At 39.4% G+C, this 26,128-nt stretch overlaps 2 protein-coding genes across 3 annotated transcripts in view; one reads left to right on the top strand and one right to left on the bottom strand.

Annotated features, from left to right (window-relative positions):
• The first annotated feature begins 19,643 nt into the window (after window positions 1–19,643).
• Window positions 19,644–26,128, top strand: part of Slc25a21 (solute carrier family 25 member 21) — a 530,746-nt gene continuing 524,261 nt past the window's right edge. The window contains exon 1 of one of the 2 annotated variants that reach the window (XM_060387524.1): window positions 19,644–20,081. In XM_060387524.1, coding sequence (XP_060243507.1) covers window positions 20,018–20,081 — 64 coding nt within the window. In that variant the 5' untranslated portion in view covers window positions 19,644–20,017. The remainder of the gene's footprint in view (window positions 20,082–26,128) is intronic. The other variant, XM_060387522.1, reaches the window with a different exon arrangement.
• Window positions 25,063–25,851, bottom strand: LOC110564795 (proteasome subunit alpha type-2-like). The gene has a single exon (XM_060388441.1). The coding sequence runs from the start codon at window positions 25,830–25,832 to the stop codon at window positions 25,128–25,130; it is 705 nt and encodes a 234-aa protein (XP_060244424.1). The 5' UTR covers window positions 25,833–25,851; the 3' UTR covers window positions 25,063–25,127.

The following is a 26,128-nucleotide window of genomic DNA, read 5'->3' as shown; positions in this document are numbered from 1 at the left end:
ACACATTTTTCCATATCTTTGAGTTCTTGTTCCTGCTCTTTCTCAGTGTTTACCTGGATAAAAGCAGTGATCAGTGACCACAACATAGCCCTTTTGTGCAGTGATCAAATAGCCAACAAAAGCAACTTAGAGAAGGCTTTATTTTGGATTACAGTGTAAGGAGAGATACTGTCCATTGTGGTGATGAAGCTGTGATGGCAGGATGCTGAAATGGCTGCACGCACTGCATGTACACTCAAGAAGCAGAGAAAAATGGAAAATGGGGCTGGGCTATACAACCAACGGCCAATGACCCATTTTCTCTAAAAGTTCCACAACTTCCAAATAAAGCATCTAACTCTTAAAGTCTGAGTCTAGGTGCTAGCAGCTCTAAGAAGCCAGGCTCAACCACCAGTCTTTAATAGGCCAATTAGACAAACAATAATGAAAGGCAGAAAAAATGTATTCAATGTGGACAGAATGGGAAAAGGAACATAGAGATCCAATGACCTCGCCACAGATCCCAAGTCCATCTCCAAGGCCCTAATGAGAGGGCAACAGGGATGCATAACTAAGCAATCTCGGTCAAAGTGTGGTTCTGTGCTTCACCTTCAACTCTTTTGCAAGATGGTCTGTCAAGTTGTCAAACCTGTGTTTAATCACTTTTCAGGAAACAAGACCTCCCTCTAGCTGGTACAAGAGCTCTAGCCTTTGTCTTGTATGAGACTTCTCATCTTACTGCTGCCTGGAGCTTCTTGGTGTCTGGGGTCATCTTAGGAGTGCTGTGCCCCACCAGTGCCATGTGGCACCAGGCAGGGGTCCTCTCAGGCATGGTCTGCCTGCCTGGGCTGTGCTGGAAGGAGCCGTCTCTAGGGCAGGAGGCACTAGGCAGGGGTTGTCTAAGGGGTTGTCCTCCCGCCTAGACCACATGGCACTGGACTGGGGGTTATTTCAGGCTTGCTTTGCCTGCCAGGGCCTTGTGGCACTGGGCTGAGAGTCTTCTCTGTCTTTCTCTATTAAAGCAGGGTATTTTCATTATTTATTTCTTATTTATTAAAAATTTTAAAATCAAAATGTAATTATTTCACTTCCCCCTTCCCTTTCTTCTTTCTAACCCCTGCCATGTCCCCCTCCCTCTCAAATGGATGGCCATTCTTTCTTTCTCTATTATCTTTATACATAATTATAAATTTATAGTTATGTGTAGAGACATATAAAACTTGTGTATTTATAATTTATTGTATATACATATATACATAATTATATAAATTCAACTTGCTGAGGCCATTCAGTATGGTTTGTGTATATAGATTTCAGGCCTAACCACTTTGAATTGGACAATTACTTAGTGGGATCATCTCTGGGAGAGGTTAATTCATCTCTCTCTCCCTCTCTCTCAGCAGTAATTAGTTGCCTGTAGTACTTTGCCTAGGAGTGGGACTCTATAACATTTTCCCCTTCTATATTAGCACATCTGTTAATATTTGCCATTGTTCAGGTCTTGTTTAGGTAGCCATATTGTTGAGGTATCATGGGTGTAGCTCCCCTGTCATTTCTAGGAAACACAATCTCACAGCAGACTTCCTGGTTAGGGGTTAGACCTGCCCAACTTTTCCTTGATGTTCTCTATGCCTTAGGTCTTTTATGTGTTTTTGAAATATACATACAGGCCTCCTGTCCTCTTACCCTCACTCTCCCCAGGTCTGTTCTCCACCCTCTTAATTCTTTGTTTCTCCTCTTCTACCTGCTTTCCTCTCTTCAACCATTACCTCTGTCTATGTGGGTCCTCTAGTAAGGGACGTGGGGACTGCATGGGACAAGGACTCACTTGATGGCTTTTAGATCATTTCCCCTTGGTGGGACTGCCTTGCCAAGCCACAGGTAAAAAGGACATGCTCAGTCCTGATGCAACTTGATGAGCTGTGGTGGATGGGAAAAGGTGAGGGGAGAAGGTGGAGGGAGGGAAGGAGACTGGGACTGGGAGGGGAGGAGAGATGGGGCTATAACCAGGATGTAAAGTGAATAAAAATTAATTAATTAAAAAATGAAATAAAATAGAAAAGAACTATTCATACAAACTTGAGATTGCAAAAAGCATATGTTGTAACAGTTGTCAAAGAGGGGTGATATATTAAAGTCTTTAATTTACACTGAAGAGAAATTGAGACCATCCTAATCCCCTTCCACATGACATAGACCAGAAAACTCAAAGGAAGGCGGGGGATGTTGATTATATGGGTGCACAAGGCCATGTATTTGATTTCCAGAGACACAAAACAATAGAGGGAGGAGGGAGGGAACATTTTTACAGCATTAACCTGCTTCTCTAACCTCAAAAGCAATATTTCCAAATCACATCCCAATCTGCTTTCTGCCTAAGAAATGAAGAGCTCACTATTTAAGAATAAAGTACTTCATAAGTCAAAAGTTGCAACCCTCCCATTTTCTGTCTAGACTTGTGTTTTCCTTAATAATACAGATTCTTACCACCCTTCCTGTAATGACAGTATAGCTATGCAGTTTGGAGCATGTCAGTGAAGTGCTGCCTGCCTCCTTAACTTACTTGAACAAGACCTATGCAAAACATGTTCTCATCCAGTATTTGTTAGACAGATGACAAAGTAACATTATATGAATTATAGCATAATAAAATCAATTCTAGACCAGATTTAATCAATCTTCCATTACATAATATTTGGCTAAATTTTAGGATTTGTTTAAATATTAGTGTATATTTACATATTGTTTAATACATATATACATAAACATATATTTTTATAAATTTATATTATATATATATGTATGTTGCCATGAACAACCTCATGGTAAAGTCTATAGACATCATTTATCTTTCATTGCTTTCTTTTTCACATAGAGACTCTATTCAGGCTGACCTTGAATTCCCTATGCACTCAAAATGCTCTTGAACTTCTGATCCTCCTGCCTCCGCCTCTCACCTGCCAGGATTACAAGAACATATCACCATACCAGGTTTATTTGGTACTGAGGATGGACTCCAGAGGCCTTACATAGGCTCTGCACATTACTATCCCTGCAGCCCACATTATTTTTTTAGTAATGTTTCTTGAGCACAAATTCAAAGAACGACAACACACTGTTACATCTTTCAAAGCAGAAGCTTTAAATTTTCTTTTTTTTTTTTTTAGACTGGGACTCATGTCCTACATGGCCTGTAACTTGCTATATAGCTGAGGATGTCTTTAAACTCCTGACCCTACTGCATCAACCTCCAAGTATCTAGATTACAGGCATGTGTCACCACACCTGGGATCCTTTATATATTTTCAAGGCTTGATATCGTACTTCTTATTTTTTATAATAATGTTTTGTTGTATGGTGTAAAACTATTTGTTTTTCCACCCACCTACTGAAGGACATCTTAACTGCATCCAGGTTTGGACAATTGTGAATAAAATTGATATATATATATATATATATATATATATATATATATATATATATGTCTACAATACGTGGAAATAAGTGTTTAATTAATCTAGGTAACCAAATGAGCAAAATTTCTGGGTCACTTGAGTATATTCCATTTTATAAGAAACTGTCATGCTGTCTTCGGAAATGGCTATAGCATATTTTTAATCTTCATCAGCAGTTAAGACTTGTTTCCTCTTTTAGAAAGATTTGTTGATAGTGGCTTGAATTTTAAGATTCTTCTAGATGAGTGCTGGTATTTCATTTCATCAAATGTAAATTCCAAGGGTCAGGGATCAAGCTTGACAAAGTCAAAATCATAAATATTATGTGTCAGGACCAAAATAGAGGGGCTTAAAATGAGACAAAACATTGAGATATTCATCAAATTGAGCCTAGAAAATGCTATAAGTTTGAATGTTTTTACTGTAATTGAAAGCCATGGCAGGATTTTCAACAAGGAACTGTAATGGTATACTTTATGTTATTAGAAAACTATGGTGAGTAATGAGTGAAGAACAATCTTGAAGCTTTTCCAGTAATCCAATAATGTGCCTCCACTAGTATGAGGGCAGTGGAGACAGAAGTTGAACAAACTAAGATGTATTTTAATGGCAAAATTTACAATATATGCCATTGGCAAGAAATAAAGAAATTAGAAAAGGTTTGGGGGATGCTATAAAAAGCTATGCTAAGTTCAATTGCTTTTTATCTCTAATGATACCCAAGTAAGAATGTTAGTACATATCAGTTGTTTAATCATCTAAGAGCTCAGGATGGTCTTAGATGGTCCTTAGGTGGCTGTATAAAAGATAGGCAGAGTCATCAGTATAGGATATTGTTTTTAACTCAGAGCCTAGATGGAGCCACTTGAAAAGAAAGTACTTATAAACAAAAGAAGAGAACAAACACAATCTTTGGAGTATGCCAGTTTGTTTAAAGACTACCTATAAGGGGAGGGCCAACAGAGAAGGTCAAGATTAGATTAATACGTAGAAAGAAATCCAGAAGCATATAGTGTCAGAGAAGCCAAAAGGACATAATGCTCAAAGAGAGGGAATGGCTAATAATTTCAAATAAAACTGAAGAATTTAATCAAATGAGGTCAGAGAAGTAACTTTTGGAGTTGGAAACATAGCAGTAGTTGTTGGCATTCATTCAGTGAATTGTCCTGTCAGAAAATCACTGCAAAGATGGAAATAAAAGAGGTGATTCTAAACTAGAAATGATACAATACATAGTAGATTTTCTAAGCTACAGACATTGCACCTGGTTTTGCCAGTTAACAGGACCTCAGTTTTACTGTGGGTGATAATTTCTTACTCTAAAGGAAGAGTAAGTACTTGCCCTTTATCTCAAAATTAACTTCATCCCTTCTTATTTATTTTGGGTTTCTTTGGTAGTGAATGGACAATAAAGTGAAAGCCAAGTGGAGGGCTGCCAAAATAATATAAACAAATCTGTAGCCAGCAGTGAAATTAAAGCAGTAATAAAAAAATATCTCCATTAAAATATTCTAGAATATTGACTGCAGATAAATTGACTGCAGAATTTTACCAAGCCTCAAAAGAACTAATACTGAAAGCTATGCTGTGGGTTCCTTCTCTCTTCCGCTCTTCGCTGCCCTTATTAAGTCCCTAATACTAGATAAGAGAAAAAAAGGACAGAGAGGAAAGGGGATTATGTTACAGTTAGACTACTCCCTACTGTTTAAGGATATCAGGTTCCTAGGAGCAAGTTTGATCTTCAACATCAGGATATCAAATTTCTTCTTCTCATTACTTTGCACATGACTACTTGACAAACAGCAACCAACAGCATCCAACCACCAAACCACCAACCAGGTGACAGCAGCAGCCCCACCTCTAGCACTTATATATATTCTAAAATGTTCCCCAAATTCCAAATGTCACACACTCACAGAAATTATCTGCAGCTGGCAAACCACGACTCTGCTGGAGCATGGGGCAAATCATATGTGAAGCAGGCTCTTATCCACCACACCTGGGGTTAAAACGAAAACCATTCTTATTTCTATGTTTTACAGAAACCAAAATTACAAAATTCTCACTATACAATACTACTAAGATTATCCTGTGTAACAGAAAACGAGCAAATACTTCAAAACATGTTGTAGTAAATAAAAAATAAATAGCTAATGTTTATTATTAAAAGCCTATAGTAAATACGGCTGTCAAATCAATAAAGACACAGATATCTGATAGATTTTAGAATAGCCTTATTTTACCTGGGGCTGGGCAGATATTAAAGCCTAAGCTACCTAATTACCTTCCATCCCCATCCCATGCCAATCACTCTAATAATTTCTATCTGGGCTACTTCCCATACATAATCCCATAAATACTTACTCTTCTCATCTGGGTTACTTTCCTCCATCTATGCAGACCAGGCCATGTTCTTCTCTCCATGCTAACTCATCAAAAGCTCTGCCTCCTTCCTTCCCCTCTACCCGTCTCTCTCTCTCTCCCATGATCCTTCTGTCCCCAGAGCTGGGAAAACTTAGCTCCTCCTCTCCTTCTCCCCTGCCCAAGTATAGGGCTTTTACTTAGCCAGTCAGGAATAATTTCTTAGGTAAGGTTACAAATGTCATTTTGGGCTATGTGAGTGTCTACTCATAAAAAACACCAAGCAGACCTTGCGGAGCAAAATAATTAACAGTAGAATACATAGCACCATACGAACCCCAAATGTAAACACTTTAGAAGCCCAGTGTTAAGCTGATGTCTAATCCGATAAAGAAACAACCAAACCTGCAGATGGATGCTCCTGATGAACCAGAGGCAAACAATCTCAATAAAAATATTTGCAATCAGAATTCAAGATCACATCAAACAGATCATTCCGCTGATCAGGGTGACTTCATTTCAGTGCCGCTGGATGAGTTAACATACATAAACCATTAATGTAACTTATCATATGTATGCACTCAAAGACAGAAATCACTTGATTATCTCAAAATATGCAAAAAAGGCCTCTGTCAAAATCCAGTATTTCTTCATGGTAAAATCCACTGAGGGACAAAGGATGGAGATGGTATACCACAACATAATAAAAGCTATATATGACAAATCTATAGCAGTCACCAGGTTAAATAGAGAAAAAAAACAAACAAACATTCTTACTAGGCTGGGGAACAAGACAAATGTGTCCACTCTCTGCATTTCGATTAAATATTGTGAAGCCTTAGCTAGATCAATATGACAAGAGACTAAAAAAATTGCAAATAAAAAAAGAAGTAATCAAAGTGTCTCTGTTGGCAAACGATAGGATTTTTTTGAGAAAACCAAAACACTTAACCATAAAAATCACTTAAAACTAATAAGCACTTTCATCAGGATACAAAATTAATACAAAACACCAAAATCAGTAGCCTTCCTTGACCTGGCATGATAGCATATGCCTTTATTTCCACTATTTCGGAGGCAAATGAGGTGACTCTCCTTGTATTCAAGACCAGCTTGGTCTAAAAAGCCAGTTTCAGGCCAACAAGACCCTGCCCCCATCAAGATATAGATACACACATACACACACACACACACACACACACACACTCCTTATATAAACTATGATAAATACACTTAGGAAGAAATCATGACTCCTATAAAATAATAAAATACACAGAAATAAACATTTACCAAGGAAACAGAATTCTACAACATTCACTTTCAGATATGAAAAAAAGAAATTGAGAAAGATACTATAAGTTGGAAAGATGCTTGTCTTGTGAATTGGAAGAATTAATACTGTGAAATAATTTGTGAAAGTGTCCATCTGACCTAAATAAGAGCACAGATTCGGTGCTATCTCCTACCTCAGTAAAAATTCCAAGGCCATTCTTCATAGTCATAGAAAACAATCCTAAAATTTTTATAGAACCACAAAAGACAAAAGAACCAAAACCAATCCTGAACAAAATAATACATCAGGAACAACCACCATATCGGATTTCAAGTTATACTACACAACAATAGTAATAAAAACAGCATGGTATTGGCACAAAGCAGACATATCAATGGAATAGAATTGTTATATAGACATAAGTCCAAGCAATTACACTCTAATAGTTTCAGCTATCAACTTCACACAAACCTGTAGTCATCTGGGTAGAGGGAACCTGAATTGAAGAATAGCTTTGATCAGATTGACCTGTGGCCATGTCACTGAGGCATTTTCTTAATTTCTAATTGATGTAGAAGACTCAGCCCACTGTGGGAGTGCCGTCTCTAAGCATGTGGGTTATGTAAGGCTGTTTAAGAAAGCTAACTGAGCAAGACAATAGACAGTGTTTTATGGTTTCTGCTTCAAGCTCCTGCCTTGATTCTCTTCAATGTTGGACTATAAGATAAAAGAAGGTCTGGAAAGAATGGCTCAGAGGTTAAGAGCACTTAACCAAAGGTCCTGAGTTTAATTCCCAGCAACCACATGGTGGCTCACCACCATCTATAGTGAGATCTGGTGCCCTCTTCTGGTGTGCAGGCATATATGCAGACAGAACACTATATAATAAATAAATAAATAAATCTTAAAAAAAAAAAAAAGAAAATTCTGCTTTTTTAAGAAAAGATAAAATAAATACCCTTTCTTCCACAGGTTGCTTTTGGTTGTATTTATCACAGCAACAGAAAGAAAACTAGGGCATTAATCTACCTGGTTTTTGACAAAGATGCCAAAAAAGATATATTCAAGAAAAGACAGCATCTTGAACAAACTATGCTTTGAAAAGCTGAGTATCAATATGTAGAAGAAGGTATCTAGATCTTTACCTTTCACCCTGCACAAAATTTAATTCCAAATGGATCATGGACCTCAACATAAGACCTGATACTGAGAAACTACTAGAGAAAAAAGTAAGGAGTACCCTCAAACACATATAGGTAAGGACTTCTTGAGAAACTGTGATAGTCTAGGGAAGCAAGACCAGCAATCACCAACTAGGATCTCATGAGACTAAAAGGCTTTTATACATCAAACCAAAGGTGAATGAAGAGGTCGCCCACGTGGTGGTGGAAAGTCTTTAACAGCTATATATTTGACAAAGTATTGGTCCCCAGAATATGTAAAGAATTCAAAAAGCTAAATACCAAAAATAAATAAATAAAAATAGGTAAGGGACAAACACAGAAAGTTCTTAAAAGAAGAAATACAAACAGCTAATAAACACTTAGAAAGGTGTTCAACATCTTTAGCCACAAGAAAAATGCACATTAAAACTTTTTCCAATATTTCACCTCATTCCAATCACGATGGCCATCATCAAGAAAACAAATGACAGCAAATATTGGCACAGATATGGGGAAAGGAGTTGCAGCCACTTTGGAAATGAGCTTGGGGTTTTCTTAGAAATCTCGAAACAGAACTACCATATGACTTATCTGTAGAACTCAAAGGACAGTGTATTCTTCTACAGAGATCATCTACATATATTTCTGCTCTATTCATAATAGCTATGAAATAGAGCAGCCTTGATAGCACCAGCATATGAATGTATTATTCATATGGTAAATATATACAATGGAATTTTATTCAGCCATTAAAAAATTATATCATAAATTTGTAAGAAAATGGGTGGAAATTCTGAGTGAGGTCCAGAAAGTCAAAAGCTACATATTCTCAGATTGCAATTTAAAAAAATTAGTTTTCTAATTTGGAATGTCAATACAGACCTGGAAGCAAGAAAGAAAAAATGAAGGCAAAGGGGTGAGGAAAGAGAGAGACCTTAGGCTGATGGAGGTTTTACAATGTAAGGGAAAATTTCGGAATTTTGGTTTATTTTAAAAAACACAGAAATAGTATAAGAATATGGTTTCATCTTAATCCCAGGTGTAGGGATATGGAGCTGCTTCATAGCAGCTGACTATGATTTGCCTCATGCTCTAGCAGAGACAGGATTTTCTCAGCTGCATATAGTTTCTGTTATTGTGTGATATTTCAAATTCTGGGGACTTTTCAGAGGGTAGATAAACGCTAAGGCCCCAAGAGGTGGCATGGGTTGCTGGTTGGTGGTTGGATGCTGTTGGTCATGGTTTGTTGTGGTTTGTCAAGTAGTTAGGTGCAGAGAAATGAGAAGAAGAAATTAGATATCCTGATGGCAAAGATCAAACTTGTCCCAAGGAACTTGACATCCCTAATCATGAGGAAGTATTTTAATGATGTTTCCCCCTTTCCCCTGTATCTTTTTTTCTCTCTTATCTGTAATTAGGGGTTTGAAAGAATAGAAGAAAGGGCATAGAGAAGGGTGGAAGAAAGAAGAACCCACAAAGTAGCAAACAATGGCTACAGTAGAATATATATGCTATGAAAATAAAGGAAGGGAATGTGATGTGTGATAAGGTTTAAATGGGTGGGAGGGATGGGGGAGAAGATAGGATGTATGAGAATGGTCAGGCAAAACTGAAGCTTGACAAATAATACACATAGAAACCCACTCTTTTAGTTTAAAAAACATAATTTTAAAGACTTTAAATGGTGACATCAAGCATAGATTCATAATGTCAATCCTGGATGCAATGGATTAAATGAAAGCCCCAGGGTCAAATATGGGACACCACCCTAGGAATCAATGACCAGGAAGGCTTTGTGGGTCCCCAAAACTGTACACATTATAGGCATTACCATTGGTTGACCACCAAAACTACCTAGTAAGACCATATTGCTGAAGATACACATCAATTTCAAAATACAGAAAGACCATGCTATAACTGAGCTGTACATTTCCTCATACAGGCCAGAAACTGGGAGAGAAAAGTCAGAAACCATTGTGTCAAGCTTTAAGCTTTGCATGCTACAATGCCAGCTTGCCAGGCAAAAGGTGCTTGTTGGTAAAATAGTAACATGACTGTTTGGGGGATAATTGTACTAGCTTTCTGTTGCTGTGATAATACACCATGACCAAGGCAATTTATATAAGAGTTTATTTGAGCATATAGTTCTAGATAGCTAAGAGTCCATGGTGACATAGAAGAGCCATGAGGGCAAGCATCATGGCGGGTGAAATAGGAAATAAGCATGAAGCAGAAACGGAAAACTAGAAGTAATGAAAGCTTTTTCATTTCAAACCCTGCCCTTGGTATAAAACTTCCTTCAGCAAAGACTGCATCACCTGAGCCTACACAAAGACCAGATGAGGACCACATATTCAAATATGTATGTATTTGAGACTATGTACAACGTTTTTCATTCAAACTACCACAATAATCAAATGATGTTTATTGAATCTGAGGTCCTCTAGCACTGAGGTAGAGTTTGCGCCCAGTTCTATGAAACTGCTCAGAGACCTGTGGCTGAAGAAGTGAGATAAACTAGGGGTAAACCTCTTTTGTTCTGCTAAATGTCAAACTGTCTTCTAAATATTTTTGTATATACTTATGTACGTACCCAAATACTAATGCTTCACTCAGTTTTGATCAAAGAGCCTTCTCTCTGCAGTAAATGACAGTTAATACAGAGATTCATGCCTGGTCAAGGTGCTGAGGACAACTGATTATTGAATGTTCAGCATTAATTGGGACACCGATATTACCCCTCCCCCCTTAAGGCTCAGAGAACATAATAGAAGAGGAAGTGGAAAGAATGTGAGAGTTAAATGATGGAGAAGAGGCCACAAAACACTGCTGTAGTGGTTTGAATTAAAAAATGGCCCCATAGGTTCATAAGGAGTAGCACTATTAGGAGGTATGGCCTTGTTGGAGTAGGATTGGCCTTGTTGAAGGAAGTGTCTCAATGGGAAGGCTTTGGGGTCTCAGATACTCAAGTTACACCCAGCGTGGCATTCTCTTCCTGCTGCCTTCAGACCAAGAGGCAGAACTCTCAGCTCCTTCTCCAACATGATGTCTGCCTGCATGCCACCATATTTCTCATCCTGACAATAATGAACTAAACCTCTGAACTGTAAGCTGGCACCAATGAACTGTTTTCCTTTAAAAGAGTTGCTGTGGTCATAGCAATAAAACCCTAATGAAGACAACTGTCTAATGCACATAACTTGGCTATGGCACTCACTAGCTCATTACTGCTGGGGTTGCCTGCATAGGGCTCTAGAATGAGCCAGTGAACATTCAGTCATAGATGGGGAATGGGCTCATGGGCTCATCAGTCTCATTTGAAGTAGCTAAAAGTAGCTAAGGGCTCATAGAGGAGGACAAGACATTGTCATCAGTAATGTAACTGCTAGTTACTCAAACTCCAGCAAACAGTTTCACACCTGTGCCCCATACAAGTGGCCCTGGTAAAACCCAGTGAGTCACAAAGTAAAAACAAAAACCAGAAATATACAAAAGTGGTAGGGAGGAGGAGTATGGCTGGTGCTAGTGGAAGAAGGCAGAGAGAGGTTAAGGAACATATGAGACCACAATGTAATATATAGATTTTTATATATGTGTGTATATATGTCTATCTATCTATCTGCCTAACTTCCTACCTATCTGTATACCCAGTGCAACCTGTCTCCAGCTTCTGACTCATTTGGTCTAGAGTGGAGTGAGGAATGGAAGCTGGTATCTCAAATCAGTTATCCAGGAAATTTTATATATTATACAGAAGGGATTAGGGGAGGGTTTGTTTTATTTATATTTTCATTTAAGACATTAGAGTGTGCCTCATCTAAGAAAATATAAGAAACCAATGATGTGAGGTTTCATATTATCCATTATGATTAGGAGAGAAGGGGAGAAGAATAATTAAATATGGGAAGAAATGACTACTTTTCATTATATTTCAGTGAAATTGGTATAACAAAACAGAGCCATTTTAAGTGAACAATTAGTGCCATTTAGTACATTGTTGTAGCAAATTAAAAAAAAATGAGTGTTGGGCTATATAAATGTTTATTATTAGCCCTAAAACTATCACGGCAGTATTATTAACCTATCATAATAATAAGACACAGAAGTCTGTTAGATTTATAATTGCCTTATTTACCTTGGGCTAGGAAGACATTTTACTTATACTGTCTTAATAACCTCACCATCCATCTCCCAGCCCCCATCCAATGCCATCAGGCTTAATCATTTTCATCTGCTCTACCTTCTATACATAATCCCATATACTTGCTTATAGGCTTCATCTGGGCCTTTTCACACCCTTAAAGTCCTTCCTACCAGCCCACGTGGTTTCTTCTTCATGCTAACCCTTCGTGGCATCCTCCTTCTTTCTCTCTGTTTGGCTGTTACCTGTGATTCTCTCCTCCAAAGCCTGAGAACCTTAGCCACTCCTACCCCATTCTGCGCTGCTTAGGTATAGGCTGTTTAATCAACCAATCAGGTATGTCTTAAGTAGGTTTAAACAATAAGTATAGTTTTACACAAGGATAGGTTTACCAGATCTTGAGGGCCAGTCACATGGATCAGACCAACCTCTAACAGTATATTCAAATATTTTGTAGCCACCATCTCTATCTAGCTTCCAAGTATTTTCTTCAGCCCTCTGTAGATTATCAGAATCAAATGAGTCCCTTGTTTCAAACCAAAGTCAAATAGAAAAATTCATTAGTTGGGAATGAGGGCGCCTATGTACACATACATATAATAAAAATTGTTACAGAAACTCCCTGAATGGCTCTTTTATTCATAGACTTGTAACAACTTTCCCCAAAAACTTTCCGTTCGGGAGTTTCCCCTAGGAGTCAAGGACATCTAGCCTAATACACAAGATCACATGCCTAAAACACTGTCTCTGTTAATGAACTGTTTCATGACATATTCCTTCTTACCTCAGTCTCCATGGATCGATTCTTGGTCCTCTATGGTCCTAGGTGTCCCAGATTATAATCCTCTTGTTACTCCCAAATAAACTCACCGTCTTTACAGATACTTTCTTGTCATTCAAGTAGCTACGCCAAAAAGAAACCAGGTACAATCATGGTCATTCAAATTGTATTCTCCTCACCTCTACTTTTCTGCATCCACCAACCTGTGTTCTGACTGGGATGCAATAATGACTGCTTGGACATTTCAAATAAGTGGAATTATACAGTATGTGGTTCTTTGTGTCTTGATGAAACAGGATTTTATAATAGTAAGTGGTGTTCTCACTATAGCAGGAGAAAAATCCAAGAATGTGAGTACAAGTCTAGAAAGATACAATGATTTAGACTCAAGAAGATGAAGTAGAGCTGATTGCTTCTGTCAGACTGATGAATAATAAAAAGGACAAAGTTAATAAATGAGGACAAGTGTTTAATGAAATGGAGACAAGAGTTTGTGAGGAAATCTGAAGATGTGAGATAGTAATCTCAGGGTGGTAAGTGAATTGATTAATCAAATGTATATGATAAGAGAGATAATTATGATTCAACAGGATTGAAAAGTTTTAGGTAAGCAGTAGAAGGAAGTAAGTGCAGAGTTGATTATAATGACAGATCTTAGATTCTATTGCCTTGTTAGGGTGGAAAGTAAGCAGGATAGGTAGATATTGAGAAATATTTAAGTTCATGTATTAGAACACTTGAGACTGAAGAGTTGTCACAGGGTAATTCTAAAAAGTATTAGAAGTGGAGCTAGCTGCATGCTGTCCCCGAATGCCATTCTTCAGCCACTGCTCCCCTAATCGTAACCAGGGCTGCTGCACCAGGAGCATCTAGGTTAGATCCCTATCCCCCACCCCCCTGCCCACCAGGTACTGGGGGCATATCATCTTCCCTTAGCTGCCTGCTGTCTGCTGAGCTTCATTGTCTAGGCACTGCTCCACCAGACTTGAGCAGACCTGCTACGACAGGAACATCCAGCTTCCATCCTCCCCCTAGATAATCCATGCTCTCCAGTTCCCCTGGGGCATACCCAGCTGCTCTGAGATGTGCACTATTCCCCCTGAGTTTTATTGACCAACCTAGGCCTGCTGTACCAGTTATGTCCAGTGTTAGGTCCACATTCCTGACACCTGCTATACCAGGAACATCCAGGAACAACCAGATGGCTTAATGGCCAACATAAGAACATAATCAATAGGCAACAGAGTCCAGGTCAGAGACAGCCCCTACTACCCTTATTAGGGAGTCCACATGAGTCCTGAGCTGCCCATCTGCTACCTTTGTGTAGGGAACCTAAGTCCAGTCCATGCATGGTCCTTGGTTGGTGCTTCAGTCTCCACAAGCCCTTCTGGGCCCTGGTTAGTTGGCTCTGTTGCTCTTCTTGTAGATCTCTTAGCACCTCCAGGTCCTTCTATCCTTCCTCCCACTTTTCCCCAAGACTCCCTACACTTGGCCCAATGTTTGGCTGTGAGTTTCAGCATGTGTTTCCATCCACTTCTGGGTAGAGCCTCTTGGAGAAGAGCTATGGTAGGCTCCTGTCTGTGAGCATAGAAGAATATCATTAATAGTGTGTTAGAGGTTGATCACTTCTCCCGGGTGGGGGCTGCCTCACCAGACCACAAGAGAAGAGGACATGCTTGGTCCTGATGCAACTTGATGAGCTGAGGTAGAAGGGTGGGTGGGGCTCCTCTTTCTGAGGAACTGGGGAGAGAGGAGGTGAGAAGAGGGAAGAAGGGTGGGGTGAGAAGGATAGAAGGAAGGGAGCTACAATGGGGATGTAAAGTGGATAAATAAATTAATTTTATTAAAAAAGAACACAATTAACAAAATCCAGGGCAATATGGCAGCTTCAGAGCACATCTATCCCACCACAGCAAGTCCTAGATATCCTAATACAATGGAATCACAAGAAAATGACATTAAATCAAATCTTATAAAAAATGATAGAGGCCTTTGAAGAGGAAACAAATAAATCCCTTAAAGAAATACAGGAAAATACAATCACACAGAGAGTGGGAGTCCTTTAAAGAGAAAATGAACAAGTCCCTCAAAGAAATAGAGTAAAACACAATTAAACAGGTGAAGAAAATGAATAAAACTGTTCAAGACCTAAAAATGGAAGTAGAAGCAATAAAGAAAACACAAACTGAGGGAACCTTGGAGATGGAAAACTTAGGGAATTGAACAGGAACAATAGACACAAGCATCACCAACAGATTTTAGAACATGGAAGAGGAAATCTCAGGCATAGAAGATACAATAGAAGAAATTGATACGTTACACAAAGAAAAACCTTAAATCCAAAATATTCTCAATACAAAACATTCAGGAAATCTGGGACACTATGAAAAGACCTAACCTAAGAATAATAGGAATAGAAGAAGGTGAAGAGTCCTAGATCCAAGGACCAGAAAATATTTTCAACAAAATCATAGAAGAAAACTTTCTCAACCCAAAAAGAGAGCTATCTATAAACATACAAGAAGCATACAGAACACCTGTTAGACTGGACCAGAAGGATAATCCTTCAGCCACATAATAATCGAAACACCAAATCTACAGAACAAAGAGAGAATATTAAAAGCTGCAAGGGAAAAGGGCCAAGTAAAACATAAAGGCAGACCTATCAAAAGACAAAACCAAATTTAAACAATATCCACAAATCCAGCCCTTCAGAAAATACTAGAAGGAAAACTCCAACCCAGTGAGGTTAACTACACCCAATTAAACAAAGGAAATAAATAATTCTACACCAGCAAGAACAAAAGAGAAACACACACACACACACACACACACACACGCACACTAATACCATAAAAATAACAGGAACTAACAATCACTGGTTATTAATGTCTTTCAACATCAATGGATTCAATTCCCCAATAAAAAGATACGGGCCAACAGGATGCTGAGGGCCCAGGATGGGTTGTTGGTATACTCGTCTTCTGATAAATATGAGAACGAAAAAAGAATTCATGAACATAATGGCATCAATAAGCTACCTTTAAATGATGACTTGAACATAATATTCTGAAATAGTCCACCTAATCTACAGTATAAAATGATAGGCTCTCTTCCACTACTATACTGTCCATTATGAAGAGATGCTTAGCATTAAAATTGCTAATACTAGAAAAGTGCTAAACTTCAAGTGTTTAATAAGTGGATGCATAGTTGGATTGAGTAGGCACCTTGGGATTTTCTTTTTTTTTTTTTTTTTCAATGCAGTTTATTCAGGAACATTGAACAATCCTCGGACCCCGGGAAAGCCAGCCCACAGCTTAAATAGCCTCTGGGTAGCCAACCCAGGCGTGCCACGGGGGCAATGCAGATAGGTCCACATACATGGAAGCAAGCCAGATCCTCGGCCTTAGCCAAATGTGGAGTTGTTCGTGACAGAGAGCACTCACCATCGGGAAGGTGGAAGGCGGAAACCAGCTCCATCTTTAAGGCATAGCATTCCGCAGCTCTCTACAGTTCCCCCTTTTTGTTTTAGACGCATCAGGCAAGAGTAGAGGTCTGATCTCTGATATTAGAAATAAATTGGGACTTTGTACAGATGTTCATTTAGGTGTCATCCACCCAAAGAGCATCAGACCCGTCCGATACCTTTTTCTCAGAGGCGGGACCTGGGGCATCAACCCGCATGCAATCAGACATGCTCTTCTCTGGGTCCAAAGCGGCTGATCCTGAGTGCAGTGCTTAGCCTCGCATCCTGAGCGTATCATTTTAGCTTTTTATGGTATCCAACCATGCTTGGGGAGAATGTCCTGCTTCAATGGCTGTAAAGGCCTGAATGATCATGGCTGCATCACACTGTTGTGAGACTCTAATCTTGCATATATACCACAGGCAAACCAAGGAGACCAACACCAGAAGGCCTGCTAACACTCCCATGCCCGCCCATTCCTTCAGATGATTCATGGCTGCAGCAATCCATGTTGATAATCCTGTGGCTAGTCCTGCGTCCACTCTGGTAGAATTTACTGTGACAATGGCCACTCTCAGCTGCTCCATCGTAGTATCGAATTCTCCAGTCCAATTACCTAAAATATAGCTTGACAATTGTTTAGACAGATTTGCAGCACAGGAAAAATTCTCATGTTGTATGCTAGTGACACAAAGTCCAGCGCACCTTGGGATTTTCTAGCCGTGACTTTTCGATGGTTCAGTTGTAAAGGCAGCTGCTGCAGCCTTCTGGTCTGAGTCTGCTGAGGTAGATCACTAGGACCCACATAGGAGGAGAGCACCAGCTCCTACAAGTTGTGTTTTGACCTGCATGTGCTGTGGCATGCATGCATTCACACACATCTACACCCAATGAATAAATACGAAAGGCCTGGTTCTTACTTTTTAAAAAGTCTATACTTTTACACACAAATAAATGTGGGAGAGATTGCTATTTTAGTTTTCTGTGTGACAGAATGTGCCTGGCCTAAGGTTATTACTTTATTATTTGAATCAACAGTCTCATTTATAAAACAAACAAAAAAAAACCTGTAATAAAAACTGACATAAATGTTTACTTCTGTTATCATCTTGATAATCTTGAAAAATCTCAATTTCTACTTTAGAATTATTTTTTGTAAGCTATGAAATTCTGGGTCTATGTCTAAAATGTAATACTTGTTGAATAAGTGATTCACATTGCATTTAAGATCCCATATTTAATTAGTGAAAGAAAAATAACTCTCAAAAACTTTTATTTATTTAGTGATAGAAGAGTTGTGGGGAGAAAAAGAACAATATTTTTGGTAAACATTTTCATTTTTACCACTAGAGTTTTCTTTTTTCTTTTTGATTATTTTTTATTTGTAAGATTTTAATATAAGCACATTATTCCGTTTTTCCTTCCTCCAAGTTCTCCCTTATACTTTTTCTTGGTCTCTCTTAAATTCATGTTTTTTTTTCATTAATTGTGACATGTAAATATGTTTATGTACATACACATACATTCCTAAATATAACCTGCTCAATCAGTATAATGTTGTTTGCATGTACGTTTTCAGGGCTGATGATTTGGTATTGAACATTTTCAAACTGGGCAATTTTAAACATGAGAAAGGATTTTTGTGTATCTAATCACATAGGCATCAAGTTTGCCCAATTCCTCATGATACACAAGTTTCTAGTCAGGCAACACAGGGTCACAACTTGTGTATTTGTGGTGTGTGTGTGTGTGTGTGTGTGTGTACAACAGGAATGTGTGGTGGTTGGAGGTTACTGTCAGGTTTCCTCAATTGATCTTCATTTTATCTTTTGAAACAGGGAGTTCATCAATTTGGCCAGACCCCAGATAGCCTTTGACTCCCCAGTGCTAGGATTACAGACCCTGACCAGTACTGTCTTACCTGTGCTGGAGAATTGGACTTGGATTTTAGGCTTGCACGGTAAGCACTTTAATGACTAAGCCATCTCCCCAGCCTCAGGATCACCAGTATTTAATGGCTCAAAAAAAAAAAAAAAGTGAAAATAGTCTCAAAGAAATATTGCTTTTGTATATTTGATTTTACATTGTATTATATTAAATTGTACACATCTAAGTGTTGCACAGTGAACAATGGCAATTTATATGGCACAAGATAAATTTATTAAACACCAAGTTTTAGAAATAAAGACAAGCTTTCCAGTCTTCCGGTGCTCCTCCTCCTCCTCCTCCTTCTTCTTCTTCTTCTTCTTCTGCTTCTTCTTCTTCTTCTTCTTCTTTTAATAATTTAACTTTTATGTGCATTAGTGTGAAGGTGTCAGGTCCCTTGGAATTGGCGTTACAGACAGTTGTGAGCTGCCATGTGTGTGCTGGGAATTGAACCCAGGTCCTTCGGAAGCGCAGACAGTGCTCTTAACCACTGAGCCATCTCTCTGCCCCCCAGTGCTCCCTCTTATCATCTCCAGCCTGTCAGGGTGTGGTGGGCAGTCTGAAATATCTGAATCGTGGGTTTCTCTTACACTGCAGTTTGCAAGTTGTGGTTTACTAACAGGTATTAACTGGTAGTTTTCTTCTGCCAATTATTCTAAAGGGCTAGTATGAGTAATTGCACATTTTCTAGAAATAAATAACTAGGTTATTAACGTCCTTCTTTTCATGCCTGCCTTAATGTTCGTAACAGAGAACTGCTTAAAACACAGGTTTCTAGGGCCTAACCCTAGAGAACTCGGATTTCTGACCAACTGTCAGCTTGTGCCGTGGTGAACCTGTGAACTGGGTATAGAGCACTTGAACACAAAGGCCTTAATCTGTGATTCTCACTAAACACAACTCCGTTTATTAAGCATGAAATGAATTCCCCAAACCACTCTCCTGGCGAAGTTACTGTGTTAGCACTCATTAAGTCGGATCTGCTCTCATTTGGTTGCTGCGGCCTTCCATTTCTGGGCAACTAACTCGGAGGAATTTATTCACTGTCTCTTTTTTGCCACACTGCTGCAGTCTAGCCTGCCAAGAGAGCAAGGGTCGCCCCGCTGCTTCACTGTGGTTGTTATCTAAGGCAGGCGGCCCAGGGAAACACACTCAGCAGGAGGTCTTGATAGGCAATTTGTGAGCCCCTATCTATATGCTCAAGCCTGACCCACTGCACTGGGCCAACGCTACCCAACGCCCAGTTGCCAGTGTTCCCTCCAGCGAAAGGACAGCCTGTGTGAGCAGTGGGCGAGTTCGGACCCCCCACCCCCCGCCCCTGGCGACCTCGCGGCGAGCCCCGTGCCGAGCCCTCGGTAGCTGCACCGCGGTAGCTCGGGGAAGAGTTCCGCCCGAGCCGGTCTCCAGGGCAGCCGCCTTCCGCAGGGCTCGCGGCGGCCACTCGGCCCCCCGGACCCCCGGCCGCGAAGATGTCCTCCAACGTCAGCTTGCTGCGCGAGACCTCCCGGCAGGTCGTCGCCGGAGCGTCCGCAGGTAAGGCGGCCAGCGCTCGCGGCTCCTCCACCGCGCCACCCGACAATGTCCCCAACACTCGCCGGCCAGAAAAGTTTCGTGCGCTTCCTCCTTAGTCTTCCACTCAGGCAGCGAACGGGCAAGCAGCCGGTGGCGGCCGGGTCCTCTGTTTGGTGCAGTCCCCACCAGCCGCTCTGCTCGCAGGTTCCTGGTTTCTCTGTTCCTAGGCTGAGAAGCTTCACAGGACTCCTCCAGTCCCTGAAACTGTGACTTTGAGAAAGCTTCACAACTCCCCTCCTTTCCCCCTTCCTTTTAACAGCTATTTTACATGAAAAGGATCCAGTTTAGTCTTAAGTTTCTTAGCAATTTTCTTCTGAGCGCCAAGCTAGAAAGGATCTTAAAATTTGCCTTTCTTCACAGGGATTCTTAAGGTATACTCTGCTTCTTGGGGATATATGCATGCCATAAGTAAATATATAAAAATTAAACGCACATGCTAACACATATAAACACCTTTGATGTAATGGACTCATATTAATTTGTGGAGAGGTATGATGGGGAGAGGCTTTACAAAAAAAATCTGTTAAAACCAGCCTTGGAAATAATTACTATCAAATGCAGCTGGAGAATGTTGTTTGTCGTTAAGTTATGCATACATACTTTAAGGATATTTTAAAGTAAGTTGGTTGAAAATTTATTTTCATATATCATGATGCATTTTAATTTAATTAGCTTAGGTTGTAAAAATTTTATAACTGTAGCTATTTTAATGAATTATATTATGGTAGCAATGATAAATAATATTAAGATTGACTGAAAGATGTCCAATATATACTTTGATTAGTAACATTTATTTTCAAACAGATTTGGACTTTTAAATAATGGACTTCAAATTTTGCTTCAAATTTTGACTAGCAATATATTATGAACTAGCTGCATTTCAGGGATACCATAAGCATTTAGATATGTCACATAATCAGCATACTTTCTTAAGATGATATAATCATGAAAATGAGGCATTTGTTTCTTACATGTATATATATATGTATATATATATATATATATATATATATATATATATATGCTTCATCACAACTCTGTGATCCTGAGCAAAGAACAGTCAGCTAGACCAGAGAAAAATGAAGTTGTTTAACATCTCAAGTTATGTCCAGTGACTTTCAGGGATCTCTTTTGGTTTGTATAATAATGATATGTATTAGGCACAGTTAAACACAAAGACTATTTAAAAGTAGATCATACTCTAGTCCTATTTATGCTGAATATCCTTGCATAAGTATTTGGCACAGATGTACTGATTTGATACCGTCATATATAGTTATGTTTAAGTTATTTTTATAATGTTGTGTTTGTTTCTCAGTTTCTCTCTTAACCCTGCTATCACCCAAATAGTTGAAATTCTATTATATTATTTACAAGCTTTACACTACAATCCTAAGCAGTTTTAACCTATTCTGAACCCTCTGAGTTAGTCTGACTTCTCTGAGTGTAAATCCCAGAGATACTTGCACTTTATGGCTTTCCGGCTCAGCTGAATTTTGCTTCATCTCTCCTTGACCTCTGCCCCATGGCTGAATGCCCTACTTTCTCCTCCAATTCCTCCTCTTATGCAGGCCAGGAAGTCCAGCCCCGTTCTCTCCCCTGTTTGGCTATAAGCTGCTTTATTGGCATATCAGGGGACAATTGGGGAGCAGTGTTTGCACACCACTGAGACAGGAGATTCTCAGAACAGGGATTGCAACCAGAGATGGAGTGGGTACAGAAATCAGCATTGGAATTACAGAATAATCTTATGCCTGAATCCTTATTAATGTAAATGGAAAATAATCAGCTAATATAAATAAATGTTAAGTTAAATTTAAAATATGCTGGTTGGTTTATACAGTTTATATTGTTGCATTCTTGATAGGTAAGAAGGATAATTAATACTTTCATCATCATCCTAAAGTCATATTTTCTTTTACTTGACATTTAAAACAAATTAATAAAAATTTAAATTTATTGAAACTCTAGTAATGTAGGCTGATCTTACTACATGTGCTAGAGCAAGGGCCAGAAAAAAAAAGTATATACAAGAGAGGTAGAATTTTTATAAAAATAAGATACAGTTGAATCTCTGATTACTGATGCTAACATCTGTCTCTTTCTGAGTATTATCATGATCTTCTGATTTTTAAAGTCAAAAAATATCTTCTAAAAGAATGTTCTTTTAAGAAAAAAAAAGTAAAGAAATGGGAGTGGTTTATCAGAAAGACACAAGTGTCTCCTGGCATTCAAGGTTTGGTATCATTCTATGGAGAAACTGGAGCACTGAGGATAATACAGGATGTCATGTTTCTTCATCTTGTCTATGTCAGGTGGTCTGTTATCCTCAAGGCTGGAGAATGATGACTAACACTAGTACCACTGTATCCCTACTGAGTGTTACTGTGGTTTACCATGCTTCCATTTACTGTTAGGTCTTATCTAGGGTACTAACTACACAGGGAGCTAACATCACCAAGTGGGAACTGAATTCTGGTCCTTTGGAAGACCTGAACCAGTGGATTATTTCTCTAGCCCTTATCATCCTTTTGACAAGGAGAACAGACTGATGTGCCACGCCAACTGCCTTCTATAGAGATGTATAAGGCTGTGAGGGTGCCAACCCGATAGACATATTTCTCTATGTGATCTTAAAACCTAGAAATATTTTGTTTCTCACAGTTAACTGTTACTTCGAGTTTTTCATTCCAATGTGCTAGAATTTGGTTTCCAACAGCTTCCAAGTATTCATGCTCTTGAATGATCTTCCTGGACAGTGAGCACAGACAGAGACAGAACTCTAGGAATAGATTCAGAATTGCCCAGTGTTGATAAGAACCCAGCTGTATCCATTAGCTATAGCAAATCCCCATTGGATGGGTTAATATGTGGCTTGGTGGAATCTCAGAGGAAAGATAGAAAAACTAGACACGCCATGAAAGGGTTAATATGTGTATTTACAATATACTACAAGAGGGTTTGTGATATTTGCACTTAAAAGACTAAAGGTGTAGTTAGCAGTTTGTTAACTTGCATCTACAGCCTAGTTTAAGGCTTGTAGTTATAGTTATATCTTTTAGTATAGCTAGATTTTGCTACTAATGGTAACTTTGTCTTGTGTGATAAGGGCTGTGTTCAGGCCAGTCAATATGCACTGGATCTTTAAAATATAAATTTTAGAGCTGGGCAGTGGTGGTGCACATGTCTTTAATCATAAAACATGGAGGCACAGGCAGGTGGATCTCTGTGTTTGAGGGCAGCCTGGTCTAGAGTGAGTTACAGAACAGCCAGGACTATACAAAGAAAACCTGTCTCAAACAAACAACAACAAACAAACAACACAACAAACAAAAAAACCCAACAAAAACCCAATAATCATTTAATAATTTTAGTATTAGGGATTGTGTGTGTTTGTGTGTGTTTGTGTGTGTGTGTGTGTCCACACACACACAGGAGAGGGTGTTTGATTTTCCAGATCTGGAGTTACAGGCCCTACATGGGTGCTTAGACCCAAAGTCTGGTCCTTTTCAAGATATTCTGAACTTCATCCTTCCAGCCTGTGTAATACATTTTTACAGAATAATCTGTGCTCTTAGGCTTTCTGTCCTACACACATGCCATTATCCTCAGCCTCTCATAGGACTTTCCTAGCTAAACCTCAGAACCTTTGGGCTGTCAGGTCTATGAGACATACTAATAAAGTGGACTCCTACATTGTAGTCACACTGAATTCTCTTTCGTGGCACCAACTATAAGGTCTTCCTCCTATTTCCTAGGATCTTATTTCTATCTCTCCAAGTATGTAACTTTAAAGGCTTCCTAGACTTGCTTCCTCCATGGGCCACAAACATAACTGCTCTTGCAGAGTGCGCTGATTTATATTTCCAACCTCCTCCAGTGGGCAGCCTACCCCCGGGATCCTGGAGGCATACTCTAGCTTCACATCTTTATCAATTAATTTATTTTATTTTGCCCTTTCCCACAAGTACATTGCTTTTATTGAAGCTATTATTTAAACCAATGTTCTTAGCTTCAAATAATATTAGGTGTATGAGTCCCAGAAGTCAGTAATGAGAACTCAAGGTCCAACAGTGGAAAATGGATAAAGATGAGGGTTAGAAATCATTTTTGTTACTCAAGAAATCTGATGGCAACTGTGGTGTGGTGGCAGTCACCTTTAATCCTAACATTTGAGAGGCAGAGGCAGGCAACTCTGCTGAGTTCAGCCCAGCTTGGTGTATATAGTGAGACTCTATCGAGAAAAACAAACAAGAAATATAGTGGTACCTGGAAATTTGTTTAAAATGTTGGACTTTTGGCTTCCAAGTATGACTATGCCAGAATCTACATTATATGTAGGCTTCAGGTTATTGGCTTATATTTTTATTTTGAAAGTGTACTGTGTTAGATCTTTGAGCAAAAGTACTTCACAGAGTGGGAGGGCTCAAGCTATATAGCAGAGAGTTGCGCATAAAATGTTTTTGGTTTCACTGTGGATCAGCATGTGCATGCAGGTTGGAAGAGAGTGAATTCTGCAGCCCTCATACTGTTGCCCGTTGGTTAGCTTGAAGACATATTTTTTGCCTTTCTTCCATACATTTCATTGGGTTTCTGCTAACTGAGCTGCTTGTACTTCAATTTCAATGCCTGGAATATGTTCTACTTTTTTCTCTCTGTTGAAATATTAACCATTTCCCAAAGTCTGGCTTGAGAACATCCCCCACCCTTCCACCCCTTAGATATTTTGAAGCGTTCTCTCTAGATTCTTCCAGCTTTAACATTCTCATTAACATGTGAATAATGCAAATATTAAACTAGCTAACACCCATTGAATGTTAAATGCCTATCAGTTCTAGGCTAATGCCTTGTCTTAGTTTCACTACTATTTTTTTTTATTTTAACAGTTTATTATGACTATTATTTTAAAAATGTGAACCATGTAGAAATAAGTCTGCACAAACAAAACATACGTTAAACATGTGTAAGTAGATGGACTGTGAGATCTGGATTGTCCAGGCATCTTCTTCATGCTATGGCAGCCAAGTAATCCCTCATTTCAGTTGGGGTAAGCCTCCTAAAGCCAGCTTCATTGCAGATCCCAACTTCTATGTTATCTTCTGTCATTTGTCCTTCAAAACTTTCCTTCAGGGTTAAGATGGCTGTATGAATGGCATCTTCCAGTTCCAGGTCCTTGTTATATCTTTTCTCAAGGAAGGTTTTCCCATTCACGTAGTTCTTTCCCACTGCTGTGGCCTTCCAGGCAAAGTAAGCTCCAGATGGATCTGACTGAAATAAATATGGTTGTCCCTCATTCCACCCACAAATAAGTAAAGAAACACCAAACAGAGGAACACCACTCGACTGGGTGTACTCCTGCATCACAGATGCTACTCTCTGGACCAGCTGGGCTGTGGGAATGGGCTCTTGGTAGACAAGATAGTATTGCTGGGCAAGTCTCCGAGCTCTGTGCACCAGCACTCTGTAATCTGGGCCCATGCCACTATTCACCAAACCAATATGCTTGGTAATCAGCTCCACTTTGTGTACACTCCTTTCATCATACAGGATGGATTTCTGCTTTTTCTCAGTTGCTAATACTACACTATTTGCAGCTTTAATTCCCACTGAAGGAGCCCCTCCAGCTACAGCAGCCAAAGCATACTCAATCTGGACAAGTTTACCAGATGGGCTGAATGTAGTCAGCGAGAAGCTGTAACCGCGCTCTGCCATCTTTAGCTGGAAAGTCTGAGCCTAGTTCCACTACTATTACTATTCACTACTATAACCTTGAACGAAACCAATTTGGAGGGGAAAGGTTTTCTTTGGCTTACTCTTCCATATTGCTGTTCATTTTTCAAGGAAGTCGGGACAGAAACTTAAACATGGCAGGAACCTGGAGGCAGGAGCTGATGCAGAGGCCATGGAGGAGTGCTGTTTACTGGCGTGCTCCCCTGGCTTGTTCAGCTTGCTTTCTTATAGGACCCTGGACCCCTAGCCCAGGAGTGGGCTCACCCACAATGGGGTGG

The sequence above is a fragment of the Meriones unguiculatus genome, chromosome 7 (genome assembly GCF_030254825.1).
Source record: "Meriones unguiculatus strain TT.TT164.6M chromosome 7, Bangor_MerUng_6.1, whole genome shotgun sequence".
NCBI classification, from domain to species: domain Eukaryota; kingdom Metazoa; phylum Chordata; class Mammalia; order Rodentia; family Muridae; genus Meriones; species Meriones unguiculatus.
Note: the sequence above shows the minus strand (reverse complement) of the source record. Positions and strands in the feature narration are given on the sequence as shown.

Coding starts and splice junctions, on each gene's coding strand:
- LOC110564795 (XM_060388441.1), bottom strand. CDS start 25,832: ATGGCAGAGCGCGGTTACAGCTTCTCGCTGACTACATTCAGCCCATCT.